Source organism: Coptis chinensis, chromosome 5 (assembly GCF_015680905.1).
Source record: "Coptis chinensis isolate HL-2020 chromosome 5, ASM1568090v1, whole genome shotgun sequence".
NCBI lineage: Eukaryota > Viridiplantae > Streptophyta > Magnoliopsida > Ranunculales > Ranunculaceae > Coptis > Coptis chinensis.
Window position 1 is genome coordinate 55103331 of NC_141460.1, and position 27602 is coordinate 55130932.

At 37.0% G+C, this 27602-nt stretch overlaps 2 protein-coding genes across 10 annotated transcripts; both read left to right on the top strand.

Annotated features, from left to right (window-relative positions):
• The first annotated feature begins 8037 nt into the window (after nucleotides 1-8037).
• LOC147498009 (succinate dehydrogenase subunit 7B, mitochondrial-like) lies at nucleotides 8038-20916 on the top strand. The gene is made up of 4 exons (XM_086560206.1): nucleotides 8038-8342; nucleotides 8448-8510; nucleotides 20231-20333; nucleotides 20538-20916. The coding sequence occupies exons 1-4, from the start codon at nucleotides 8283-8285 to the stop codon at nucleotides 20621-20623; spliced, it is 312 nt and encodes a 103-aa protein (XP_086416332.1). The 5' UTR covers nucleotides 8038-8282; the 3' UTR covers nucleotides 20624-20916.
• Nucleotides 20917-21249: 333 nt separating this feature from the next.
• LOC147498010 (uncharacterized) lies at nucleotides 21250-27376 on the top strand. Of its 9 annotated transcripts, XR_015195350.1 has the most exons (8): nucleotides 21266-21510; nucleotides 22854-22945; nucleotides 23039-23093; nucleotides 23176-23214; nucleotides 25641-25705; nucleotides 25783-25827; nucleotides 26797-26887; nucleotides 27096-27321. XR_015195350.1 is itself a non-coding variant. In XM_086560209.1 (5 exons), exons 1-4 carry the CDS (start codon nucleotides 25310-25312, stop codon nucleotides 26878-26880), a joined length of 348 nt encoding a protein of 115 aa, XP_086416335.1. In that variant the 5' UTR covers nucleotides 25165-25309; the 3' UTR covers nucleotides 27096-27376. The 9 variants fall into 9 exon arrangements, 5 of the variants coding, with proteins under 5 accessions (XP_086416335.1, XP_086416334.1, XP_086416336.1 ...); XR_015195351.1 differs by lacking the exons at nucleotides 25641-25705; nucleotides 25783-25827; nucleotides 26797-26887; nucleotides 27096-27321 and adding an exon at nucleotides 23360-23663 and having other exon boundaries at nucleotides 21250-21510; XM_086560209.1 differs by lacking the exons at nucleotides 21266-21510; nucleotides 22854-22945; nucleotides 23039-23093; nucleotides 23176-23214 and adding an exon at nucleotides 25165-25463 and having other exon boundaries at nucleotides 26797-26880; nucleotides 27096-27376.
• The last annotated feature ends 226 nt before the right edge of the window (nucleotides 27377-27602 follow it).

Consider the following 27602-nt stretch of genomic DNA (forward strand, 5'->3'; position numbering starts at 1 on the left):
TCCAAGAAAATACCAAGCATAGAAGTATTCAATTTTTTTTTTTTTTTTTTTTTTTTTTTTTTTTTTTTTTTTTTTTTTTTTTTTTTTTTTTTTTTTTTCCCCTTCTTCTTCTTTCTTTTAGATCTAAAACAAACTCAAAACATTTTCATATTTACAAATTCTCTACACATTTTCTTTTAAAATAAAAACCTTACTCTCTCCACAAATTATAGACATTTTTTTTTTTTCTCATCAAAGTCTTTCCATATTTTCTTCCATAAATTATGAACTTATTCTCTCCATATTTCCTTATTAATAAAATCTCTACACATTATTTTAAAACTTAAAAACTTTTCTATTAAACCATTTTCAAACCAAACAAACTATTTTCCCTTTTTTTTCCCCTCCTTTCTCTTTCTATCAAAAAGTCAAACCAAATTTTCTAGCCTATTGACCATGCATTAAATATCAAATCCAAAAATATTAAATATTGTAAAAATAATAATGTAGAAAAAAAAACAAGGGTTTTACATCTGTCCATTCACAGTGTAGTTACAATGAATAACTTCATTATTGACTATATCATCAAACATTGGTGAGCGGTTAAGCACATTAAGATTATTGTGAGAACTCACCATTCTAAAAAAAGCATGCCAAATCCATGTGTCACGAGAGGCAACTGCCTCCAAAATCACTGTTAGTTTATGCACATGGCCAATGTGAGACCATTGCCACGCGGATGGGCAATTCTTCTATTGCCAGTGCATGTAATCAATGCTTCCTAGCATTCCAGGCCATCTGCGTTCCTCAGATTCTTCAAGTAAACGCTGAATATCTGCAGCATTTATTTGGTTTGCGCAAGTATTTACTTCCAAAAATTATAATAATTCCATCATAGAAATAGCGCATGCATTCACGAACAGTTGGCTCAGTAACATGTAACATGTCATCTACTAGATCAGTTGGAAACCCATAAGCAAGCATTCGTATAGTATCAATTACTTTGATTTTTGGGTGAATCACAAACTTACCAGCATTATTAATTTTTTGTTAAAAATATGGTACATTATGGTTAAGATGATTGAAAATACGAGTAAACAACAACTCACCCATACGAAATCGGCGTTGAAAATCGTGGTCAATGAATATAGAATTTGCGCTGAAGTAGTTAGCATTTATATGAGCAAGTGTTGCCTTGTACTGACGATTCTTGCATTTTCTTCCTTTCTTCGAACCACCATGTGGTTTATAAGAAGACTCCACTTCTTGTTGACGCAATAAACCCAGACAATGTTGAACCAAAGGTAGAGCAATAGTCACTAATTTTTTACGAGTTTTAATTGCAGTGTTATCATTTGAAGAGCTCGAGCTCGATGAATAAGAAGAAAATGAATCAGAAAAGATGAATGATCAATAGAAAAATCATCAAGAGTTTCGGTAGGTTTTTTTTTGTTTTGCTAAGGAGATGAGTTTAGGATTAGAGGGAACATGAAAAATGAATAGAGCTACGCAGAAAACACAGGTTAAAAGATTATAGCACACGGTTTCTGGAAAACCGCGTGGGCTTGGGCTTCTGTGGTGCAGTTTTGCGAAAGCTGCGTGGGCTATACGGCGCGGTTTATCCAAAACTGCATCATTTGATGTCAACTATTTGATATCGATCTTGAAGTTGGTTGGTGTTTTTTTGGTTTGGTATTTGGTTTGGTTCAAATATTTGGTGTTTTATTGGTTTCTCTCTTAAAGATGCTCTAAGGTTACATGTAATCAAATTGATTCGCTTATATAGTCGAGACTCAGATGTGAAGGACAAGTATTTCATTTAGAATGTGGGGGTTTTCTAATAATATTTTCCCCATTAAACTTTCAAAACTTCTTTCCTAAACAACTGAAGATTGAAACTTTTGGGGCCATTGAAGAATCAGGGTTTTGTTTTGGAACCATGTTGTGCCATTTGCTAACAATTCTGAACTTGGAAAAAAAAATTAAAATCCAATGACCATTGATGACTTAGGAAAAAACAAACCATGTTGTGCCATTTGCTCACAATTCTAAACTTGAAAAAAAAATTAAAATCCAATGACCATTGATGACTTAGGAAAAAAAAAATCCCATGACCTATTAAAGAGGTTCAATTTAAAACAACTTTCCTTAAACATCCAGTTTCAAACCAACCTATGATCCATTAAATAGGTTCAATATAAAGTAAAATGACACAATTCCTCACAAATCCATATTTAAACAAACCCCATTGTAAGAATTAGCTGCTCTTTGGTGTTGTCCCCCTGGGGTGCGATCCACTATTAAAGACTGCAACCTTTTTTTCAACAGCCTTCTGCTGTTCTTAAACAATTTTAGAGCATATTTGGTGGTGTGCAACTGAATCTTTGAAAAAATACTTGGTTGAACACAAAGACGTTTTCTTCCACCTGTTCTTGGATCAGAACCTTGGTTTGTATTTCCATCTGAAAAATATTGGGAGTCCAAAGAGATACATGACTTCTTTAACATATCCGATCCTTACAAAAAAAATATAGGTTAACGAGTTTTTTTTTTTTGGTAGGTAAGCGGGGTTTTTAACGAGGTCCCCTACCCCATTCCATTAAAATAAAAGTAATGATAGCTTGTTACAATCTCACATATTCCATGCCTATAACATCCTCATATACAATTTTCCTAATATCCTCTGAAAAAGAACTAGGAATTATATCAGCCTTCCTTACATTTGGTACATTTTTAGCTAAAGCATCCGCCAATTTGTTTGGTTCTCGGTACACATGAAGAAGTTTAAATTTTTCGAGCTGCCCTACCAGACTTTCAATATTTCTAACAAGTTTTCTTGCCTGCCACGGGTACTGCCCCTTACCCTTCAAATAGGACACCATAGTTGTTGAGTCTGTTCTTGCTTCAATTCGTCTGATGCCCTGCTCTAAAGTAATTTCCAGCCCTTTTTCCAGCCCTTGTAACTCTATCATCGCGATCTCTCCATACTCAGTCTTACCTTTCCTTGCCGCCAAAACCTCCCCCTTATCAGTTCGAATTACCGCAGCCCATCCTCCAAAATCCCCTTGTAAGGTGCCATCCGTATTCAAAACCCACCACTCTGTATCAGCTTGTTCCCATCTACATTTCTGTGGAATCGACACTCTTTCTTCTATATTGACTCTCCAAATACTGTTCATTGCTTGTAACTCACTTCCTGGATCCATCTTGGCTCGCAATGAAATCAATTTGGTTCTCGCATCATTGAAAATCAGATCAGTTAACTTTGGCGCTATTATTTGCCTGTTTTCAAAAATCCTCTGATTTCGTTCTCGCCAAACCCAATAGATCATTCCATTCCATACAAGCTTTAGTGCATCTTGCTTTATCCCCTTCCCTTTTGTTTTATGATTGACCCATTCCAATTCAGCTTCCCACGTAGCTTCTCTACCTTTGTTATACCCAGCTCTCTGAAACAGTGAAGCCCAAACAAATTGACCGTAACTGCATCCAAAAAACAGGTGCTCCTCATCCTCCACATCATGCCAACAAAGAATACAAATATTTGATGTTACCTTCTTCCACTCCCAAAGCTTGCTAAGTGTTTTAAGTGCACCTTGTAACGCCATCCAACTGATAAAAGAATGCCTGGGTATTCGATTAGCATACCATACAAGTTGACTCCACTGGGTCCTCGATTTTGCATTCTGGACATGCTGATATGTGTCCTTCATATTATAGTCCCCTCGTGCTGAGACCGACCATAATATGTTGTCTTCCCCCCCTGTGATAGCCACGACTGTCTCCATTTGTAGAATAATGTTAGAAAGTTGCACTTTGACGTAATGTGGCAGCTGCCACTCACCATTCTCTATGACTTGTGAAACAGGAGAGTTCATATTGCATGTAGATCTATGCAATAAGGCTTGAGGAAAGAATGCTTTAAGAATCCCAGCTGGGTGCCAAGGATCAAGCCAGAACCTTGTATTCACCCCATTCACTATTTGATGCAGCACAATATCATTTCCTTCCTTTCTATTCTTCAGTATACCTCTCCAACTCCAGGAGCAATCATTATGGATTGCCATATGCCAGAAGTCCTTTTGCTTTACAAGTTTCAGCTTCATCCATTGCACCCATAATGTTTTCTTATTACTCACCAGATTCCAGAGATGTTTCAGATTAGCCGCCATGTTCACTGCTGCAATATCTCGCACTCCCAATCCCCCTTCCTCATAAGGGTAACACACATTTGCCCATAACACCAATGCATAAGATGTTGCACAATCCGGTCCAGTCCAGAGGAAATTTCTGCATAGTCTATTGATGTCCTTAATAGTACTCTTTGGGAGCATAAAACATGACGCCCAATACATACTAATGTTATTCAATACAGCCTTCACTAGTTGTAACCTTCCCACATAAGATAAGGACCTTCCTTTCCATGATTGAATTCTGTTTGCCACCCTAGATATCAAGGGAGCACAATCAGTCACAGTGAGTCTTGTTGTGATTAGTGGTAGCAACCCCAGATACTTCACAGGCAGACTTCCTTTCTGAAACTGTATGACGTTTTGTATATCATCACATAGGTTATCTTCCAGCCCTGCAAAGAAGAGTGCACTCTTTTCTATATTGACTTCCAGCCCCGTACACTTCTTAAAGATGGCCAGTGTACTTCTCAAAGAATTTGCAGTTCCAATATCTCCATTGCATGAAGGCTATAAGATCATCCACAAAGGATAAATGAGTGATAATAGGGTCTTTGCATCTGTAATGAAGTTTAAACTCTCCCACTCGAACTGTTTGCAGCATAAGTTCATGAAATAAATCCATAACTAGTACAAACAAGTATGGTGACATGGGGTCCCCCTGCCTGATACCTCTTTTGCTCTTAAAATAGCCATAAGGTGCACCATTAAGCATTATAGAGAACACTGGAGTGGCAATGCATACCTTGATCCAATCAATAAATTTAGCTGGAACTCCAATTATTTGCAGAGAGAAACTAACAGCTTCCCATCTAATAGAATCGTAAGCCTTCCTGAGATCAATTTTTGCCGCACATCTTCGGGGTCCTCCCCTTCGATGATAATTATGTAGAAGCTCATGTGATAGCAAAATATTGTCCTGGATGCTTCTTCACAGAATAAACGCAGATTGATCATCTGCTACTACCATAGAAATGAAGTCTTTCATCCTGCTCATTAGTATCTTTGTAATGCATTTATAAATAACTCCACAGCAAGCAATGGGCCTATAGTTGCTTAAGGATGTAGGACTCACATTCTTTGGAACTAGGGTGATACGTGTAGCGTTAACTTCTTGAAGCATTCGACTAGATACAAAGAAATTTTTAATTGCTTTAATGAAATCCTCACTAATAATTCTCCATGTGGCCTTGAAGAAGAATGAGGAAAATCCATCGCTACCCGGGGCTTTGTCGCTGCATATATCTGATAAAGCTTGTGTGATTTCATTCCTAGTTATATCAGCAACAAGACTCATCTTCATGGCTTCAGAAATGTGTGGCTTTGGTGGTAAGTCATTGAAGGCAGAGAAATCCAGAGTTGGCAATTGGTTTGGCCCATATAGTTCTTTATAATAGTCTTCACATGCACTACCAATTTCAGTTACATCATCCGGCAACCTCCCATTCATGTCTTTTACACAAGTTATCATGTTCATAACTCTTCTTGCTTGCACTGTTTTAAAGAAATAGCTCGTGTTATTATCCCCAAGCACAATTGTCTGGTCCCTTGACTTCTGCCTTTGAAACTCCTCTTCAGACTTCGAAGCTTTAACATATTGTGCAAGTGCCACTCATTCAGTTCTAATAAGGCTAGCATTCAAAGGATCTGCTTGTAGATTCGTCTGCAATGTATCTAGTGCTCTCTTCGTTTCCACAACCCTTGTAGTGACATTGCCTACCTTTTCTCTATTCCATTCTATCAGTGCTGCTTTCACATGCTTTAGTTTCTTCATAAAAATGTACATTGGATTCCCTACTACATCATCTGCCCATGCTTTCTCCACCACTTCCATAAACCCTACTTCTTTTACCCAGTAGTTAAAAAATTTGAACCCCTTCCTCTTATGATTTCGCTGCTGTACTGAGTATACAATCACGGTAGAGTGGTCTGAGGTTGCTCCTGGGTTGAGAAACTCAGCTTCATAGTTACTAAATTCCCTAATCCATTCATCGTTCCCCATAACTCGATCCAATTACTGCAAATTCTATTCCCTTGTCTGTTAGACCATGTCATGAAATTTCCTCTATACTTAATATCCACCAGGCTTGCACTAGTAACACAGTTTAGTAGGTCTACAAAATGAATAGGCCTTACATCTGCCCCTCCCACTTTCTGCTGAGGGTTCAAGATAGAATTATAGTCACCTAGAAGAATCCATGACTTTGTTATAGTACAAGAAAGATCAATGATTCTACTCCATAAGGTTCTTCTCGATATGTTTTATGTACTCGCATAGATAATAGTCACGCAAAACTCCTTTCCAGTAGTAGTTATGACCTCCATTGTGATGCACTGGCAATCTACTTGCACATTGGACACAGATGCCCTCTCGGGGTCCCAGCAAACCCATATCTTACCCAGCTCACTAAAATTATAGTTATGCACACTCTGCCACTGATAGCAACATTTATTCACTATTTCATCCATCTTGCTGTTCTTCACTCTTGTTTCGATCAACCCCATCAGACTTATATCATACTTGCATATCAAATCCCTTACCTCAATGTGTCTGAAGGATTGGTTAAACCCTCTCATATTCCAACATGCTAAATTAACCATTAAAATAGTTGTGGTTGGTCCCTTTTTCTGCACCAGCTCTGTTGCTCTTACTCATGTGTTGTGTACTTGCAATGGCGTTGATACTCTCTCCTATTGCATTCTCTTCCTTTTCTTCATTATTATCTTTTCTGACTTTGGCTGCCCCTTTGGCCTTGTTTCTAGACTTCCTCTTGGCCTTATGCCATCCTGTCTGACTAGAGAGGCCAGTGGTTTTTAATAGCTGTTTAGTTTTGACACTAATACCATTTATTGGTGGAGATTCTAACATTCCAGCTACCTCTGAATCTTCTTCATAATCAAGATGGTCTGAAAAATATTCTTTCTCGATTTCCTCTTCACTTACCGAGTAGCTATCCTCCTGCCGAATTTCTCCTCTCTTGATTGAGTAAACTTTCTTTTCTTCAGAATCTTCCGAATTTCCTTCTTCTCCTTCTGTATTCAGAGGAACCACTTCTGATGGCTCAAATTCAGTTCTGACCTCCTCAAATTTGTCCTCCTGTAACAGTTCTTGTTCATTTCTGGAAATGGCTGCTACATATGGAACTATTTCCATGTTATTTTGCTTTTCAATCTCAGTTTCAGATTCCTTCACACCTTCATCCTCTGCTGGCATGAGTACTGCAAATCTGTTTGAAGCTTGTACCTCAAAATGAACTACGACTTGTGAACCTCTAACTGTAGCTTCAAGGGCTTTGTCACTTCTCTGTAAGTTCTCTCGTGTTTGGCCAACTTCTTCTGTTATAATAACTGGAGTATCCTCAGTCTGACCAGCATTAGTGACAGATGTTCCATTTTTATCCCTTAAGCAGCTTGTCTGGCCTGTGAGAGTATTCTTTTTTGGCGTCCATCTCCTATTTTGTTTCCTTGGTTTGTTCTGAACCTGTGTTCTAGCCATCTGTGGTTGTATGACTGGATTCTGTGCATTCACTTCTTTGTCTACTATATCCCCCTCATCAATCTTGACAGGAATAAGTCAGGAACCCATGTCGACAACTACGCAGATTCTTGCATATGATATTCGGGTTCTTCTTGCTGTAGCATCATCCATGCAGATGGGCTCTCCAATGATGCTAGATATGAAATCTATACCATTTTTTGTCCACAGATGTTTTGGGAGATCCACTCGAATCCAAATGGGACGAGCTTTGATCCCATTTCTGTATTTGTCAATTGATGGAGTCCATGGTCTCACAACAAATATTCTACCCGCAAGGAACAGGGGTCCATGGTCTATAACACGCTGTTTATCCTCATCATTGACAAATTTAAAGTAGAAAAGATTTTTATCTGCCATCATAGTAAAATCGCCTGTCAACTTCCATTGTTTCTGGACAGCATCCTTGACAAAAAGGTACGACAGCCTCTTTTCCACAAAAAGGTTAACGACTATTACCCCAACTAGATGAGCATCTACATTTGTTAGTGGGCCTTGACCCGGTCCACCCGGCCCAACTCAACATCAACAGCAAACAGAACCCAGCATATAAAATTTTCGTTTAAAAAAAAAAGAAAATGGCGTTTTTGGTGAGCAAGACCAGCTTCATTTCTCACTCTTATAAATCTCGCTCTCAGGTTTATTACTTGTTTTCTAACAACAACTCAAATTTGGTATGTTTTTTTTTTGTTTATAATAATACTTGATGATCTTGTTGTTGTTATTGTTAATGTTGATGGCAGAATGTAGCATTGTTTCAATCGACACGTGGATATCACATCGAACCAGGAACTCGCGAGAAAGCTGTCAGTATAGTATTGAAATTTCTGCATTTTCCAATTGCGTTTGTTAATTGTTATTAACTGCATCGAATGACACTTTTACCCAATCCCTGAATGCCACATAAGTAAAGTAGTTTACGCATTAACATCCTCTTCATGTAGGTAGATAAAGGTTGTAGACTGGGTGTGGCCTATTTGATTATTAGTGAATGCCCGACACTCTAGACACATTGCTTTTGAACAACACTCCAAGAGACCATCTCTATGGTAGCATTGGATCGATGATATAACCATTTCCAACAATTTTATACTTCATAATCATTTCATACTACTCATACTCAAGTGAGCTTAATAATTGCAATTCTATGTATTTCATTTCTCACAAACCAACTCATTACACATACCCTTACACATTTATTAATTCAACACATATCAGAATGAGAATGAGGAAAATAAGAGGAGAGAGTCTTCAATTAAGAGCATCATCATTTTTATTTTTATTTTTTAAAATAAAAAAATCCAGCAGAGTCTTTTCTGTATTTTCAACATTTCAAAAACTTAAATCCTGTCATAACTTGAAAATCAAACGATACAATTTTTATAGATCAACCAAACCAAAATATATAACTTCATATTTATATATAACACAAATTACTTCTAAAACTAAAAGACAACTCATTAAACATTAAAGAATACTTTGCATAATTTTTCAGTTGGGGCTAATTCTAGTAACGAAAGGGAAAAATAAAATAAAATAAATACTCCACGCCCAATGGATCGAGTTCCTCATTTCTCTCATTCTCTCCTCTATACATACTGTTCACACCATTCTGCTACCATATGGATAAATGCGCCATGGAGCAATGACTGCAATCATGTCGCTGAAAAATTATGGCAATTTAACTTAGTACACCAAAGCAAACCACATACACATGATTTTTTTAGACTTGATACATTTAGCATATTGTTTACAAAAGAGATGGTTCTCAAAATGAAATAATCTCTATTATTACTTTTAAGTATTCACGCTATCATAAAAAAAAAACTATCATAAAAACTTATATAGCATGTACATGGATACAACATATTCTTTCATTTCTAAACCAATAAAAGTAGCATTCTTTAATTTCTTACTCGCATTTTCTCATTGGTATCGATGTCCTTAGAGAAGAATTCTGGGTATACGACATTTGTGGTACAATTTCTTGCATTAGGTGGAAGAAAAATATATATTCTTTTTGAAGAAGTACATCTGGACATGGCTACATAAAGTTGTCCATGACTGAAAACCGGTGTCCTCAAATCAATGCCAACATATTTCACTGACTGGCCTTGCGACTTATTAATTGTCATGGCATAAGCTAGTCGAACAGGGAATTGTCGCCTTGATAGTTTGAAAGGCAACTCCGAATTTGGAGGAGCCAGAGATATTCTTGGGATGAGTACGGATTTTTCTTTCTCTCCAGTCAAAATTTTGGCTTGAAGGACTTACTTTCGCATTACTGCTTGAAGCATCATAAGTCGTGTCCCATTGCAAAAGCCATCTTTAGGTGCTATGTTCCCGAAAGCAACATTATAGGGCATCCGGGTTTTAACTCGAGATTGAAAGGTGGTAAGCTAGAAGCGGTCGAGGGAGTTCAGAAACTCGGTGGGATAGTGAGCCCCACTTGGATTATCAATATCATCTTCAATGATTTTATCTGTAGCCAAATACTCGAGCGCTTCACCAGGGAATAAATTCAGTGCAACCTTATTAATTGCACTCACATCATCATTACGGGCAACAAGAATAGTACGATCAGTTAAGAAATTTGGAGACAGTGTGTCCATAATATCTAATTGGGGATAGACAGAGAAGATGAGTTCTTGGATATTGGTACACTTGCGTATTCCATTCGGCAATTGTACGCATTCTTTGGGATTCGAACCAATCTAAATGAATCAAAGCAAAAAATGAATTCATTAGTTTCCAAAATAGTTCGTTTATATATGAAACTAATGGAGAAAAAACATTCTAATTAGAAGACATTAATAGCACACCAACAAAAAATCGGCGAATTCGACATTCTCGAACTCCGCCATTTCAAGCCGCATGTTCTGTACCAAGTGCAAAACTTCTAAATAACTCCAAAGGAAAGAACGCCGTAGTGATGCACCAACAAATTGCTCTCTCTGGCCTAACAGTATAACAAGTAGTGTTTGTTGAAAATCGCCACCAAGAACTGTAGTGATACCATCACTGTTCTAAAAATCGGTCTACGTGGCCGCCTAGGCGGTCTTTAGGCGCTAGGCGGTGCCCAACCGACTCGCCTAGGCCCTAGTCGTTTAAAAAATCGGTGAACCGACTAGGCAAGTCTAGGTGGACCGATTAGGCGGGCTAGGCGGGTCTAGGCGGCCTTTAAGGCGATCGGTCAAGTTTTTTTTTTTTTTTTTTTTTTTTTAAATGATTAAATGTCGAAAAATAAAGGCCCGTGTAGGCTTAAGATTTAAATGAGTTTAAAATACTTAAGTCTAATGTAAATTATGTCATTTGTAACAAAGAGTATGTTTTTTATATGAAGTCAATATTCTTCAACTATTACACATTTTTGTAATAAGTATTTTTGTTTGTGTTTATTTTTGAATTATGGTAAATGATTTTCTTTATTTCTTGTAGTATATGTGTATATTACTATATATATTAGGAAAAAACGCTTTAAGCGCTTTAGCCCGTCCTAGGCACTGCCCAGAAGGCTTCCAGCACTAAAGCCTCTCCACCGCCTAAAAGCGTTTTTAGAACCTTTGGATACCACCAAATATCTTCTTGTTTCTGCAAATATCTTGAATTGTTCTATCCACAGCCTCAACACAGTATCTATGTTGCATGGGCACCTCGTCCCAAACAATTAGTTTTGTTTATTTAAATAGGTCAGCAAGGTTGAAATGTTTAGTGAAGCTGCAAAAAGTGGTATCCATCACATCAATTGAAATTTTAAATGTAGAATGAGCAGTGCATCCACCAGACAATAACAAAGATGCAATTTCCGACGATGCCACCATGATGACAATAAGACCCATCTTTGCGGCGGGCTGCGGTAATTGTATTATATAAAAAGTTTTCCGTACCCACAATACCGCTCCATTCAAAAGAAAAGTTTGCCATTGTCACCAAATCTTGAATCGATCCACGTGATTAGTTGTAAGCATAAAGTTGTTCGTCATTAAAGCGACTCACATTAACTGCACCCTCTTCTCCTATGCCTTCATGCTGAAGTTGGCGTTGCTCCCAAATGAGCCTATTGCCAACAATTTTGCTCCAACCCTCTTTTGGTTTTGGCATGGGCGGGAAATTTTCCAATGTCTTCCCAGATTCTAAAAGGATTTGTTCCACCAGATATAAGCCGTAATCAACATTTGATCATCAGTTGGATTTGGGATGCCGTGCTTTGTTCGAAGCCAGTATCCAAGATCATCACATATACTCGATGCAAATTTGCTCCAAAGTAGATCTGGTCGTAACGGATGATACTCTAAAATAATTACACAAAACAACTTCCGCAGTTGATATCCAGTTTTCATTATCGCCGCCTCTTCTAGGCATTGTATCCACTCATCATCAGCTTCCAACAGCCCACGAGCAATACATGTTTCTTTGTATGTGTTGTACACGGTATCACCGACTTTATAAAGATATGCAAAGGAGGTAGGTCCTTTTATAGCAGTAAGTAGCAAGCGTAGATAAAACCGTTCCCCGGCATTAGGGCTTGCAAAATACATCCTACCAATGGAAGGTCCCTGAGTCCTAGGAGTCCACTCTTGAGAGTCTTTGTGGAAAACATAGTGTCGTGGAAATTCTTGATAGGTATATGCTCGTGCATCTGGATCTTCAGCACAACGCTTAAAGAAAATTGTCAGTGTTGAAGTTTGGTCTCTGGCTCGGGCAAGAATTGCATCCATGGGCTCTTTGCTATTGAAAACAACCCTATGCATACCTTCCAAATGAAGCGCCAATCGTTGGACACTTGGAAACTCTTTATGCATTGGATTCGAAATAGATGCCATGCGACTTACGTTTTTGTCCAATGTACCTTGCATCGATATATTGCTGAATCTCATCATTTGTTTCTGCTGCCACCATTGTTGCTTTGTCATAGCCTTTGTAGATGTACTTGCTAATATATTTAACAGCCTGACACGATGCACAAACTTCAATATTGATATGGCAGTCAAACATTTCAGACAGATATGCATTATAAGGAACAACATCTCCATTATCAACTTTAACCATTTTATTCTTCCTCTTCACAAAATATTTCTTACCAGTGTCGCGCCTTCGGTAAATGGAGTACCCTTTTTTATCCATAATTGTTTCCTCCACAAACTCTTTTGGATAGCCTTTGGTGCATCGACTATTTTCCATACATGAAGCACTCGGATCTCGATCACCACAGGGGCCATGAACCATGCACTTCTTCATTGTTTCAAACAATGCAGGGTGGGTGTCGGTCCGGGAATTCAAAGACATACAAATTTATCCACTTGCTTTCATTTGTTTGGATCTTGTCATCACGCGAGAAATAAAAGGCAATACATGTGTGGAAGACCGCCGGCCGAAATTCAATGGTATAAACATATCAACCACTGACCGAAGATATTATTCTTCAAGATTTCTTTCATAATTGCTTTTTCGTTTATTTCGAATACCCGCGCAACTATTTCGGACCGAAGTCGAAGTTTGGTGTTCTTTTGCGATTTTTAATTTCCCCGCCAATTAGGGTTTTGCGGTCACCGTAAAAAAATATCCGGGTGCTTATAGTGTCGGGTGATAGCCATTGAATCCTAAAAATCTCAGACATGTGCCTTGGACTTCCAACATCGAGGAAGGCAAAATGAATCGTTGGCCAATTTGATCGGGACTTTAAACCCCAAGTCTGCAACATCCGTCAAGCACTTGTACACATCATCCGAACGGATGGTGTCTTAATTTAGTAAATATATCGCAGCCGGTTCGGTTCATATGCCGCCCAAGCATCAACCAAAAATTCATGCAACAATTTACACCCCAGCAAGATGGATGAGTACTCTGTGGGTCGTTCAAACAAACGGTAGGCGTAATACAATAATTGGGTGAGTCTTGCATTGCGTGGAGCATTTCTATTGACGTCCCATAACTTCAAATCAGGTGACCAACCCAAATCCCCATAAGGAAACAGAAGAATAGAATGCAAAGGCAAATAAGCGGGATGACATTCGCTTATCCGTTCCAACTTATGCCCTCCTCTCAAGCGAAGTACAATATCATGCATGGCATCAACCTTACTCCCATCTCCAGACAATATCACTGCAATCTCATCAGTTGTCGGAAGATTGTACCTTCGTCTATCCGAACACGGATCATAGTGTAGATGGACCAGAACATTGTTATTATCAGAAGTATTTTCAGTTAAAACCTCAAATGCTTGCTTATAGATATCACAAAACTTGGGTGGTCTGAAGAAGAGTTTCTTGTACAGTTTTCAACACTTCCCTTGACAAATTCGGGTTGCGATTGTGGCGGTGATCCAAAGCAACTAGGGGATCATAAATATAAAGTTGTGAAAACTTAGGTGCTGCAACTCCCCATGAACAGTGAATGAGGTAGGACCACGTCTATGTAACACACGATCGTTAAATTTGCAACCAAGACTGGTAAAGGCATTACACACGTTGTATTGCCGAATTTGCTCACGGAATAATCTTGCACGTTTATTAGATCATTCGAATAAAGATTTAAGTGCTGGAGGCAGTAGAGATAGAAATGGTTGCTTAACTTTTCCTTGTAAACAACAAGTTCCAAATAAAGGTCGGTTGCGCCTTGATTTCGATAAATGTTCATCTTTCCAATGAAGGGCCGAACAAAATGGACAAAGAACATCCATCTTTCCCAGAAAGTGACGATGATTTGGAACTGGAAGCGCATGGCCTCTATGAGGTTTAAGAATTTCTTCTTCACTTTCGTCAAATCCAGTCATATCATGATCATTGCAAAAATAGACCTATGATATATCACGGTTTACGGTATGTTGAAACCTAACATAAGAGTGAGAATTTAAGCACTTGACTTACATAGTGTTATCCTCACAACTTTGAATTGTTACATCTTTTGTGACTGGAGGCTGGTTTTCTTTGTGAGAGATATCATACATTGATGAAGAGGACCCAATTTCGTACGTTGACCTCGTATTCTTAAAGGAATCTGCTATGTAATCAGACATAACATCTTTTTCTCTCTGTCTCCGATTTTGTTGTGCTATAGTCATTTGATTGTGATCTAGAGGCACTTGCATTTCTTTCTCTTGAAGACGCCAGGCAACGATCTCCGATTAGGAGGTGCATTAGATCTTTGACCGGGAGGCACAACCGATAACATATTGGGAACCGATAGAACTTCGATTAGGAGGCACAACAGATAGCCTAGTGGGAGCTGCAGGTGGATCTTCGATTAGAGGCACAATGATAGCCTATTGGGAGCTGCAGTAAATTTTCGATTAGGAGGCACAACAGATTGCCTATTAGGAGCTGCATTAGATCTTCGATTAGGAGGCACAACAGATGGAGAAAGAGTAGATCTTCGATTATGAGGCACAACAGATGAAGGAGTAGATCTTCGATTAAGAAGCACATCAGATGGAGAAGGAGTAGATCTTCGATTAGGAGGCACATATACCAGATTCGGGGGCGTAGCATATCTTCGATGGGGAGGCACATATATCGGATTGGGAGGCGTAATAAGATGTGCTATGGAATTGACTGTGTGAATTAACGACTCCTTTCCCCTCTCTTTCATTTCTTCAGTTTGTGGTAATGAAGTCGCGACCTAAGATACGCCCGTTAATATCTTGATATAGTTGTACTCATAAATAACAAATAATCAATATAATGATGGATATGTAACTGGACAAATATATAAATGTGTGGGTGTGTAAATCTATGTAAAAAAAAAAAACAATTTCGTTACTCGGGACTATGTTCAAGTAATATTTAAAAGTGGTTATGGCACAAAGTAAAATCACATAATAGCATTTCATACTGTTGCAATTTGCTCTTTCACAGCCTGAATTCGCTCTTTCACTATGATTGCCTAGGAAGGAAATTATGTATAAAGTTAAATGATATCATAATTGAAATGATGGTTTAATAAGGGGAGTTCTAAGAACAAAAGCTGGTGAAATATTATACCTGGAATATTGGTTTATGGGAGCTCTAACCAACTTCTGTGAAACTCGAGAAGCTCATGAATATCCTCCTGAACGAAAAATGGGATTTTAATTTCATCAGATGAGTGATTGTCAACAAAACCACACCAATATATGTTTTAAAAATAAAATTCAAATACTGCCTAAAAAAATGGTGTTGACTAATAACATGAAGTAAAACAGTTTGCCAAATCTATTCAGGTTTGATAAATTCTAACGAAAGCAGCACCAATATAAAACAGTCCAAAGCAAAACACAAAACAGTATCGTAGTACAACATGCACATAATATCTAGGTTACATTGACACGGGCACGCGTGTCGGTGTCCAACACGAATACGGGGTGTCGGATACGGGGAGGAGTTGAAGATCGACACGGGGACACGGATAGGAATAATTAATTAATTTTTTAATAATTATAAATTTATTAAATTAGATGGTAAATCAGAAATTCAAGGTAAATTAAATACAATATGTGTCCGTGTGTGTCCGACACGGATACGGACATGGACACGTGGATACGTATCTGACATAGATTTTTTTCAAAATATGGCGTGTCCATGTAACCTAGCATAATATCAACACATTGACGCATAATGAACGATAGGTAAACACAAAGTATCAACACATTGACAACATCTCTAACCACCATCCCCTCAAAAAGCTCTCGAGCAGCCTCCATATCGCCGACTCCAAGATACCACGCAATCATCGAATTCCAGCTCTAAATATCTCTTTCAGGCATCACATCAAAACATTCCATTGCAATACCAACTTCCCCATTCTTCACATACCCAGCAATCATATATCAAATTCCATGACACTAAATCCAACTCACACCTCTCATTAAAAACCTTCCTCCCATCCCAAATTCTCCTAATCAAAGCATACGTATAAATTAGAGAATTCTGCCCTAACAAATCTACTGCAAACCCTCCAGCTTTAAATATCTCTTTCAGGCATCACATCAAAACACTCCATTGCAATACCAACTTTCCCATTCTTCACATACCCAGCAATCATATATCAAATTCCACGACACCAAATCCAACTCACACCTCTCATCAAAAACCTTTCTCGCATCCCAAATTCTCCTAATCGAAGAATACATATAAATTAGAGAATTCCGCCCAAACAAATCTACTGCAAACCCTCTCTTCACAATCCTAGCATGGCGTTTCTCCCTTCGTAAACCAACCTAACTTCCGCACAAACCTTAACTAAAAAAGGAAAAATTATACACTGAACATAGCTTTAAATTTTCTGTGGTATACTATAGGCTAGACTACTTTCAAGTTAATAGAAAAACATATTTATAAACTGATAACACAATGTTTACACTGTTTGCGTACATGATAACACAATGTTTACAATGATAACACAATGTTTACTTTGTCAAACAATGTTTACAATGATAAACTGATTTTGTCTACTATTTGCTAAACTTCAAATCCAACAGTAAACTTACAATTCCCGCGTTCAACAGTAAACTTACAACAAAAATCAAAAGAACTAAATGAGTGCATATAAGAAAGTAAGCTAAACAACTAATTATTATAAGAAAGTTCACGAAAAAAAAACATGAGATTACACAAACTATTATTAGTTTAGGAAACTTTTGGGATAACACATGTATGACTCACCGGACATGGAGGCAGATCGGGAATTCCTTAGGAATAGTGACTGGTGACTGGTGACTGGTGACTGATAGAAAGACGACCTTCTATCAGAGAGAGTAGATCAGGCTCGAGCTTCTTCGGAGAGAGACTCGAGAGAAAGACTCGAGAAGATCGGGATCGAGCTTCTTTGGAGAGAGACTCGATATTGGAGACAAAGACTCGAGAAGAAAAGCGAGGATGAAGAACAGCCGTTTGATCTTGCTCAAACAGATCTGAGCCGTCCTTTGTCTGTTATTTTGTCTTTTAGTGGGGAAAAAAACCCTATCTTATTAGATAGATACCATAGGGAAATAAAAAGGAAGCGGAAATATAGTTATGAAAACTCCTTGTCAAGTTTAAGTGGATGCATATTACTTTTTTCTTTGTGTGTGTGTGGAATAGTATGTGTCGAGATACAACAACCATTGCATGGGAGAGGCTCTATTCACTACACCTAATGAATTTTATTTGAGAAATGATTCAGTCTACTATATTGGTTTTTTCATTTAAAAGTTTAGTTCAAATTATGATTCGATTCGGGAAATTTTAGATAAAATAAGGTGTTGATGATTTCTAGTAGAATAAGGTGTTTGGATGCTCAATACATAAGCTAATAGGAACACTTTAGTCTTTAAAGAACTTATTAGGGGTTAAGTTGTCAAAACAGTGGGAAAAAAATGGACAACTAAGAATAAAAATGGTTACACTGGGGTAAAACCCGACTTCCAGTGAGGCTGAGCCTCAAAGTGCACGCCTCACACCGTTGAGGCTGTAGCCTCATAGTATACATGCATAATTTCGTAAGGCTTAAGCCTCAAGGCGCAAAACCCCTTAAAAGGCTTGAGACGCGCCAAGAGGGCTTAAGCCTTGACGGGTTTTTTTAAACCTTGGCTATGTGAGAAGGGACATAAATCTCCTGTGGTGGTGGACGTAGAATTCCAGAATAATGGGGTGTGACGATTCACATCTCTCTTTATTGTTATTAGCACACATCTCTTTATGTAACTTCACGCGTAGTTTGCTGTTTCCACATTTTCAATTAATTTGTAAAATTTTTGTTCACATCTTTGTATGTTTGATTTTCCGTAGTAATTCTGGTTGTCTTTGAATTTAAATAAGAAAATGGACGTACTTTCCCACACCAATTCTCAAAATGCTTGCATTGAAAGGGGTTGCTCCTAACTTTTTCCACCTCCTCAAAATGCTTGTAGAAGGTTTTGAGCAGCAAAAAGATGCCTTTGGAACACCCCACCAGCAAAAATCATTACCCTTTACGAATCTCACCCAGTACTCTCAAATCCCGGATCAGTTAAGACAGTGATCTTGGTTCCCCCTAGGCAATGGTATACAAATACAAGATTACAGACCTCATGGTTATAATGGTGGTTTCCTATTTTCTCTTCTCTTATGGGCTAGAGCCTAGAGGTATTTGGCCTTCTCTTCGTAACTGCTGTTGATTTTGATTGTCTTGTAGTTGATGAAGTTTGTATACAAAGCCCAGAGCTGTGGAGTGGTGTGTGGGAATCATGTAGATAGGCTAGGGCTTGCTCCATGGTTGGAGCCTGGAGGCTTGGAACGGGGTGGGACTGTAGTGGAAAGATCTCTCCCCCTCCCCTACGATATTTTGCAAAACGCCTTGAAGCCTCGAGGTCTACGTAAGCCTCAATAATTTAAAAAAAAAAGATTAATAGATTCTTTCTAAAAGAAATATATCAAATAAAATGCATCATGTCATATGAACACAGTTAATGTAACAAACATAGTAGCTGTTGAGGCTATAAGGCTTTACCATGTCAATGACACTGTCGAGTTTCATATAAAAAATCTTGTTTAAAGTAAAAGTCATTACTCTATTGAGCGATTCAGGCTTTAGATACTTGAGAAATACTACATCCGCCAATTACTAGGCAATATTAACACTAACATAAACAAACATTATTTTGTGTTTCCCATCCTAACTTCGAATATAAACAAACATTATTTTGCGTTTCCCATTAACACTAACATAAACTAACATTATTTTGTGTTTCCCCATTCTGCCATGGTTGTGAAGAGTTTCTTAATCGTCTATAGTTCCTTTCCCTCCTTATGGAACTAAGTGCTGCCATGAGAAAGCCCTACATATATCAGCTTTTCCGCTACACATCTTTATTAGTTTCAGCCACTGGGTATTTGCATAGGGAGCATGAAGTAACATATCTACTTGTTGTGTTATACTTCTCCACAGTTTCTTACTTTAAGGGCAATAGAGGAATAAATGTTCAGAGCTCTCCCTTGAGTCGTTACACAGGGAACAAGATGGACCGCGAAGCATTTTCCTTTAATAAGTCTATCTTGAGTTGGCAAATTTCCTGAGAACAGCCTTCTTAAATAAGTGCTTAGGTATGGCATATTGGTCCACCAAGTTGCAACCAAAAGTTGATAACAATAAGACTCAGGGATTTGTTTGTCGGAGAGAAATGCTGCTGGAGAGCACTGGCTAGGGCAGATCTAATTGTGTGACTTATCAGTGTTTAGAAATCATAGCATTTTTATAGCATAGGGAATTATTTGGTAGCAAATCTGACAGGACACTTGTAACATAAACATAATAAAAGAAAAGAAAATGAGAAACAGCTGAAACAAATGGGCCTCACTGATACTGGAACTTTTAAAATAGTTGAATATGTCATTACCTTGCTAAGTCATTCAGACATGATGGATTTTTGTAAAAAGTATTTGTGAATGTAGACCCTTGTCTCCGTTTTCCTTTGTTTTATTTGCTCTTTCTTGGATACGTCTGTATTACAAATTTCCTTATGCATACATTTCTTACTGGTAGCGGTTCATGTATTATTCAAAGCTAAACTAATTGCAACTTATTTACCTTACAGCTCTTGTTAGAAGACCCCATAATAAAGAGATTCAAGTCACAGAAAAGGAATGTACGTGGACTCAAGAGAATGGGAGATATTCTCGCAATTGTTGTTGCTGCTGGTATGCTAGTGATGTCTTATACATTTGAATGAGTAACTAAGTTATTGTGCAAAATTTGTTTGAAAGTACTTATTTGGAAAATTGTTGTTTATATAATTGTTTGACTCAAGTGTGACGATCTTCTGTGCATTTCATATAATAAAATCTCGAGGGTCATCTTATTGAATTGCCTCGATTTCTAAGAAGTGGCCATATAACTTTCAGGTTGTTGCTACCAGATTTATGTCAAGTCGGTAATGCGAGAAGAAGCTCGAAAACAGGTACAGGCTACAAGTGAGGAGGTTTATTAAAGGGTGTATAACCGTAAGAACTTAATAGGTTAGTCTTTGAAGTGGATTGTCCTTCAGCTTCATATGCTTGAAAGTGTTACTTGAGAGGCATTAAAATGATGGAAGGGGCATCACTGGAGCAGTATTTCGTTGTGATTTTGTTTCAAAGTTCAAACTACTTGCCAAATAAGTAAGAAAAATGGTGTTGCTATTATGTGCACAATTATCATATCGCTGTAAACTTAAATTGCTTCGTTGTAAAGCTGTTTCATTCTGCTTCTTGATTTGGAGGACATAACAAGTTACCAACGCACTATGTTTGTCTCGTCCATGTTGAACTCAAATTTCGTTATTGTGTTCCATTATACCTGTTTAACTTTCCTTGTAGGATTTACATTCCATTTACTTTCTTATCCATGTTTAGTTGAAAAAGAGTAACAAATGAAAATGTCAATGTACAACGGTCCTACCTGTATCACCAACGAGCAAACAAGTACTGAAACTGCTGTAGGACTCGGAAGTAACATCACTGTAGGATTTACATTCCATTTACTTTCTTATCCGAAAAGCTAGGGTGTGCAGGGTGCATCTGTGCGTAGGGCTGTGAACCACACATTTTAAAATTTGTGACCAGGTATTTAAGTTTTGAGGAACAGGAACAGTGAGGGTAAAAACATAAATGCTCTCTCTTCTCTAAACAAAAAAAAGTTGTGTTTTAATGTCCGAAACCAAAAAGTTGGAAAAGACAAGGCCGAACAAAAACAATTTTTTCCTCTGCCTGCTTTCTTGTTTCAGTCTTTTTTTGCTCACTCGTAGTAGATTTGAGAGAAGAAGAAAAAGACATGGTTTTCTCTACTATGAGTAGATCAACTGTAGTAGTATCACCTCCTTTTATTGAACCTCCCAAGGTGATATATCTTTAAATATTAATATTATTTCATTTTTCTATATATGTAGTCATGATTACTTGCTTGTTTTGGTATGATTTGATGAGCTGAACTGTGGAAATAATTTGTTAATGAATGATTGACTTTTTTGAGCTTGGACATGAGTATTGGTTATTTGGTTAAAGGTAGTATTTTGTGTTATGAGTAGAGATATAAATGAAGTTTCGATACTATCACCTTTCTTGTTGCTGGTGTTGTTTGTCGAAACTGCTTAAGTTGCATCCCCAATTTTTATTGATTCATAGTGTGATAGTGCCATTACAATGTTTGTGAGTTTTACATTAAGAGAAGGAATATCATATGGGCATGTTTGAATTAAATGGTCTCAAAGAGAGGAATAAGTTTTTTTTTTGAATTTACAGTGATTTTTGTTACTTTTTGTCTTTCTCAGCAATCATTCAGTGGCAATACTTGAGCATTTTAATTTAATCACTGCATGAGCACTTGACTGCAACCTCAATTGTTTGTGCTTTTAGAATTTGGACAATGTGTTGCCTCATTGGGCTTTAAAGCACAAAAATTCTGTTTTGTTCTTATTATTACAAATGCCATGAGAGTTGAGAGGGAGGTCCTACTAGTTATTAATTAAGGAATCAAATATTGGGAAAAAAGAGAGAGATTAGCTAGCTGGTCTATAGCCCTATGACAATATACTAATTAGAGTATCAACAAGTAGAAAGTTCAGAGACTGCATATACATTTTTTTTTTTCTGACAATATCTTGGATACTCTAGTTATTTCACATATCATTACCAATATCAAATCTCACTTGTCCCGACCAAATTTATTTTCATTTTCTGCACTTACATGTCATTTAGCCACTCATTGAGTTTTCCCAGTCCACCGTGTGTGCTTTTAGACTTTGGACAATACGTTGCACCTTTGGGCTTCAGAGCCTATATATTATGTTTTGTTCTCATTATATAGATGTCTTGAGAGTTGAGAGGGAGATCCTACTAGTAATTAAATAATCAAATATGGGCAAACAAAAAGAAAGATTAACTAGCCTATAGCTCTATGACAGTATACTATTTAGAGTGCAAGTATACTATTTAGAGCATAAGCAAGTACAAAGTTCACAGGCTTTTTTATGCTCATATGCCCCGGCAATTTTTTTTTACACTAGCAAAAACTGTGTAGCCCCTATCATATGGGCATGTTTGAATTAAATGGTTTCAAAGGAGGAATAAGTTTTTTTTTCTTTTTCTTTTTATTTTTTTTATTTTATTTTATTTTTTTATTGTTGCTTGTTTGTTGTTTTATTTGAATTTACAATGATTTATGTTACTTTTTGTCGTTCTCAGTAATCATTCAGTGGCAATCATAGTCTGAAGTCAGCTAAGGTCCAGATAAGCGTTTTCGATAACTCAGTTCAAGTTGACTCATTATCCTTACAGTTGAGTCATCAAACACTGGTTTCTATGACATTGTAGTGAATTTTGCTTTAATTTCACAGTAAATCTCATGATTCTCTGTCTGAACTGTATAGGAAATGTAGTGGAAGAAGTATTCAGCCTATCAAAGCCATAGCCACAGCCACAGAGGTTGTATTATAGGACTTTTAGGGTGATTAGTTTTTAATTATGTAAAGTTGTCTTATTTGGTGTCATTTTTGCTCATGTATAGAGTCATGGAGCCGTGGGAAGACAAAGATTGGGATCAACGGTGAGTTTTTTTTTCTTGAAAACTTGTTTATTATTAGCTTATTTGCATCTTTTAGGTTCCATCTAGACTAGCAATGTCGCAGTTTAGTTTTAGAGCATAGAATGCATCTGGTCTTCCAGTCTATCTGAAAATTACTATCGTGGAGGTTTTGGCCGGATTGGAAGGTTGGTCTTATGGATTGCAACAAGCAGAGATGATATCGATGTTGTAGCTGTCAATGATCCATTCATTGATGCCTCATACATGGTATGGGGACACTGTTTGTATCTTCTCTAGTTTTTATTATCCTTTCTTTGTTGCCATTGGAGCTAAATTTTACAAATGTCTTGTTAGTACCGACTATGAGATTGATTGTGAGACTTGAGGTGGTTTATGTCACTATACAAAAATTAGTATCAGCATACATCCTTAGTTCAATCCAATGTAAAACCTAACACATTTTTCTTTTTGTCTTATAATGCATTACTTTAAATTGGGCCACTTGGTGAAAATTTTGGGCTGATGTTATCCTTTTCCAGGCTTACATATTCAAATATGTTCAATATGTTAACTATATGAGAACTAGCCCCAGATAAAGACACTTCATGTTGCATATTGCACTGTGTTAGTATACACAAAATGAACTACTCTAGATTATGACATTTAAAGTAGGATAACATTAATAAGTTATAAGAAGTTGTGAATAAAACACATTGAGTAGTATATTAGTATGTTAAAATTGTGAAGTAATCATGCATATGACATCTTATATAGTATATAGTCCAGTGTATGACAATTTATGTGGAATACTCGTGTATATGACACTTAAGTGAAATACTCGAGAATACTCATTTATTGGTTTTCCTTGTTTATATTGATAATGAGGGAAAATAATGGTAATTTTGATTGGTGCGGGCATGTGTCCAACTTTTACTATCACTTGATTCAAAGTTTCCAACAAACACTCACCATCATCATCTACTGGATGGAGCCTATGACATGGGGTATTTGGGTACTGCTAGTGGTGTGTCATTAACCTCTACTTGTTTATATGATGTAATGCTATGACAATTTTTATCTCTAACTTTTCTATTACTGAACAATTAACCTAAAGGTATAAGGGTTTCACTATGCCATTTCCCTATTATTTGAATTCACATTCAAAGCACAACCTAATAGGTATCGAAATATAGGAACCTCATATAAGAAAGAAGGTTATGATAGAGTTGGCTATCCCGGTGGTAGTCAGGTTATAATGATGTCTTATCAAATTGAAAAAAACTTTCAATTTGAGAGGAAATTATTACAACTGGACATCCTCCTGGGGTAGCTAACTCTATCATGTCCAACTTCTCAAATATTTCCTTGTATTTTAGGTTAAGAGTTGTTCTATAGACATGAATAAACAATGTCATAGTACTACATCACATATACAAAGGTTAAGTGTGACAAAAATAATGTGGGAAAAGGATGAGAAAGCCGGCCTACACAAAAAGTGAACAAAAAGAATGAGAGAAAGGGAAAACAGAAAGTGGTTACGGTAATCATCATCTACTAGATGGAGCCTATGACATAGGGGATTTGGGTACTGCTAGTGGTGTGTCATTAACCTCTACTCGTTTATGTGATGTAAATACTATGACAATTTTTATCTCTAACTTTTCTATTACTGAACAATTAACCTAAAGGTATGAGGGTTTTACTATGCCATTTCCCTATTATTTAAATTCACATTCAAAGCACGGCCTAATAGGTATGGAAATATAGGAACCTCATATAAGAAAAGAAGGTTATGATAGAGTTGGCTATCCCGGTGGCTGTCAAGTTATAATGATCTATCTTCTCAAATTGAAAAAAACTTTCAATTTGAGAGGATAGATCATTATAACTTGACAGCCTCCTGGGGTAGCTAACTCTATCATGTCCAACTTCTCAAATATTTCCTTATATTTTAGGTTAAGAGTTGTTCCATAGACATGGATAAACAAAGTCATAGTACTACATCACATACACAAAGGTTAAGTGTGACAAAAATAATGTGGGAAAAGGACGAGAAAGTCGGCCTACACAAAAAGTGAACAAGAAGAATGAGAGAGAGGGAAAATAGAAAGTGGTTATGGTAATATGTCTTGACGACTGTCCGACTACAGCAAAGCTTGGTGAAAAGCTACTTTCAGTAGAATCTTCAGCAATGTTTCAATATCTTGATTCTCGAAAGCAGCTAGTGGTTGGGAGGTTTTTCAAGTCTGCACATGTAAAGTATGTAAAATGTAAGTCAATATGAAAACCTTTTATGATGCCTATTGTTCATTTGATCAGAAGAATCGTGAAGTCGTATGTATTTACAATGACAATTGAATTCTCCATCACCGAGATGTATATGTTATTGTATTAACTGGTGTACGTAATGTATGTGTTTCATTGCAACACGGTTGCTTGGGATGGAGACACAATTCAAGTACACGGTAAACAGCTGGAAAAATTGATGCTTAACAGATTTGTTAATGGCCAGGTAAGCTATGCACGCACACAATGTTTTCTCATATATCATCGATGAAAATTAACTTACTTTTGGGATGCACTATGCAGGTATTTAATTTGTATCCTCGAGAGATAGAGAAGATAATTGATAAGGTGAGACATTGCAGTTTCAATTTTACTATATAGTAATGGGATACTCACTTTAACATGCAAATAAAGCTTCATCAGTCTCTGTTCTACTTTAAAACTTTGAAGGTTTCAACATAGTTTTTCTTAACTATAAGACGGTGCCCGCGCCTTTATGATTGCTCTAAGGAGTTCAAACACATAGTTCAATTCATTGTTGATGGCATAGATACATATTTTATTTCTTCTTCTGCATAATTATTTATGGCATAGTGATGTGTGCATTACTGGAGAATAATTGCATTACTGATATTTGGTTTGTTCTTTGCACACCAATTAAGAGTTGATCTTCCAAATTCCAACCCTCTGAATATTTGTGCCATCTTTTTTAGATAATAGGTAGTATTTGTATTTGTAGTGAATCATATTTACAAGTTTGGTCTGTCTTCCTCTCGGAATTTTGGCATTAGATGGGACATCAGTACATCACCAAGGTTTCATGTTAAGAATTGAGTGAATCAAATTTGAAATTGAAGCTATTTTTTTTCGGTTTTAGTTTTCTGGTATGAGAAGTTCTTGTAGAAAATCAATGTATGCTTGCTACTTTTTGTCATCTTTATAGGGCGAAAACAAAAGTATTTTCAGATCTGAAGAAGTGCTCTTTCAAGTGATGCGTTGTAATGACATAATATGTGTTGTATTGTTCTTGAAATTGCAAGCAGTCCACCTATGTATTTGTTGAAAGACAAGCTTAATTGGGTTCTTAATTAAGTGGTTGGAAAGTCTTAAATAGGTTTTATTTTTGCGAAAGACAAATGCATGGTTCTTGGGTTTGCTTAGAAATTGATGGCCACTACCTTGTTGGGGGGGGGGGGGGGTTTAAAATGTTTTCTTAAGATCTACAGTTGTGTTAACATATCTTGTTCTTGCTTCTTTGGACCATGAATTCTCTCTTCATATTAGTTTAGTTTACTCTGTCCTTTCTTTTATGTTCAGCAGAAGCAACTAGCAATTTCATCCAAGAGCTCTGCATGCCGGTTTGAGATGAAACATATTTCAGATCTCCTCATGAGGCTTTAAGTACTTGGTGAACCTGTTTATTGCTTACCTTTATTGCTTATGTTGCATGTTCATTTAGAATGACACCAAATAGAATTAGATTAATGTTTTGTTTATGCTTATGCCTTGAGTTAAGGTTGTGGAAATTTTACTTATGAACTCATTTATATCCGATTTCTTATACATCATGTTTCTGAAGTTTGAGACTAACATGATTTTTTTTGTTGTAAAAACAGGTACACACCCTAGAATTTGAGAGTGCAGGCGGTGGAGCTACTTTAAATGTGATACTTGCCGTTTTGTATTTGTCGTATTGGAATCGATAACTCAAATGGCTAGAAGAGGAAGCTCTTTCGTAGATTTGTTGCTGTCATTTCACATTGTTAACCTTTACCTTAGATTACCTATGTACTCCATCTGTACTTCATCTTGCTAGAAATAAGTGATTTGCTTTCAATGACTCATATGGTCCATCTATACTTCATCATGCTTGAAATAAGTGACCTGCTTTCAATGACTCATTTTTAGTCCTCTAGTTTGTATTACTTAAATTGTGGTTTTTGGATTTGTTCACCTTCGTCAGTGTAATGCAATGAGAAAGCTAAAACAAGAAAAAACCAAAAAGATTAAAATACCTAGAAATAGAAACAAGGGGAGCCTAGAAAAACAAAGCACACAAACAAGGGGACAAACAAACCTTCTAACAGTTTTTAAACATTGAATTCGATCGGTTCCTCTTTACG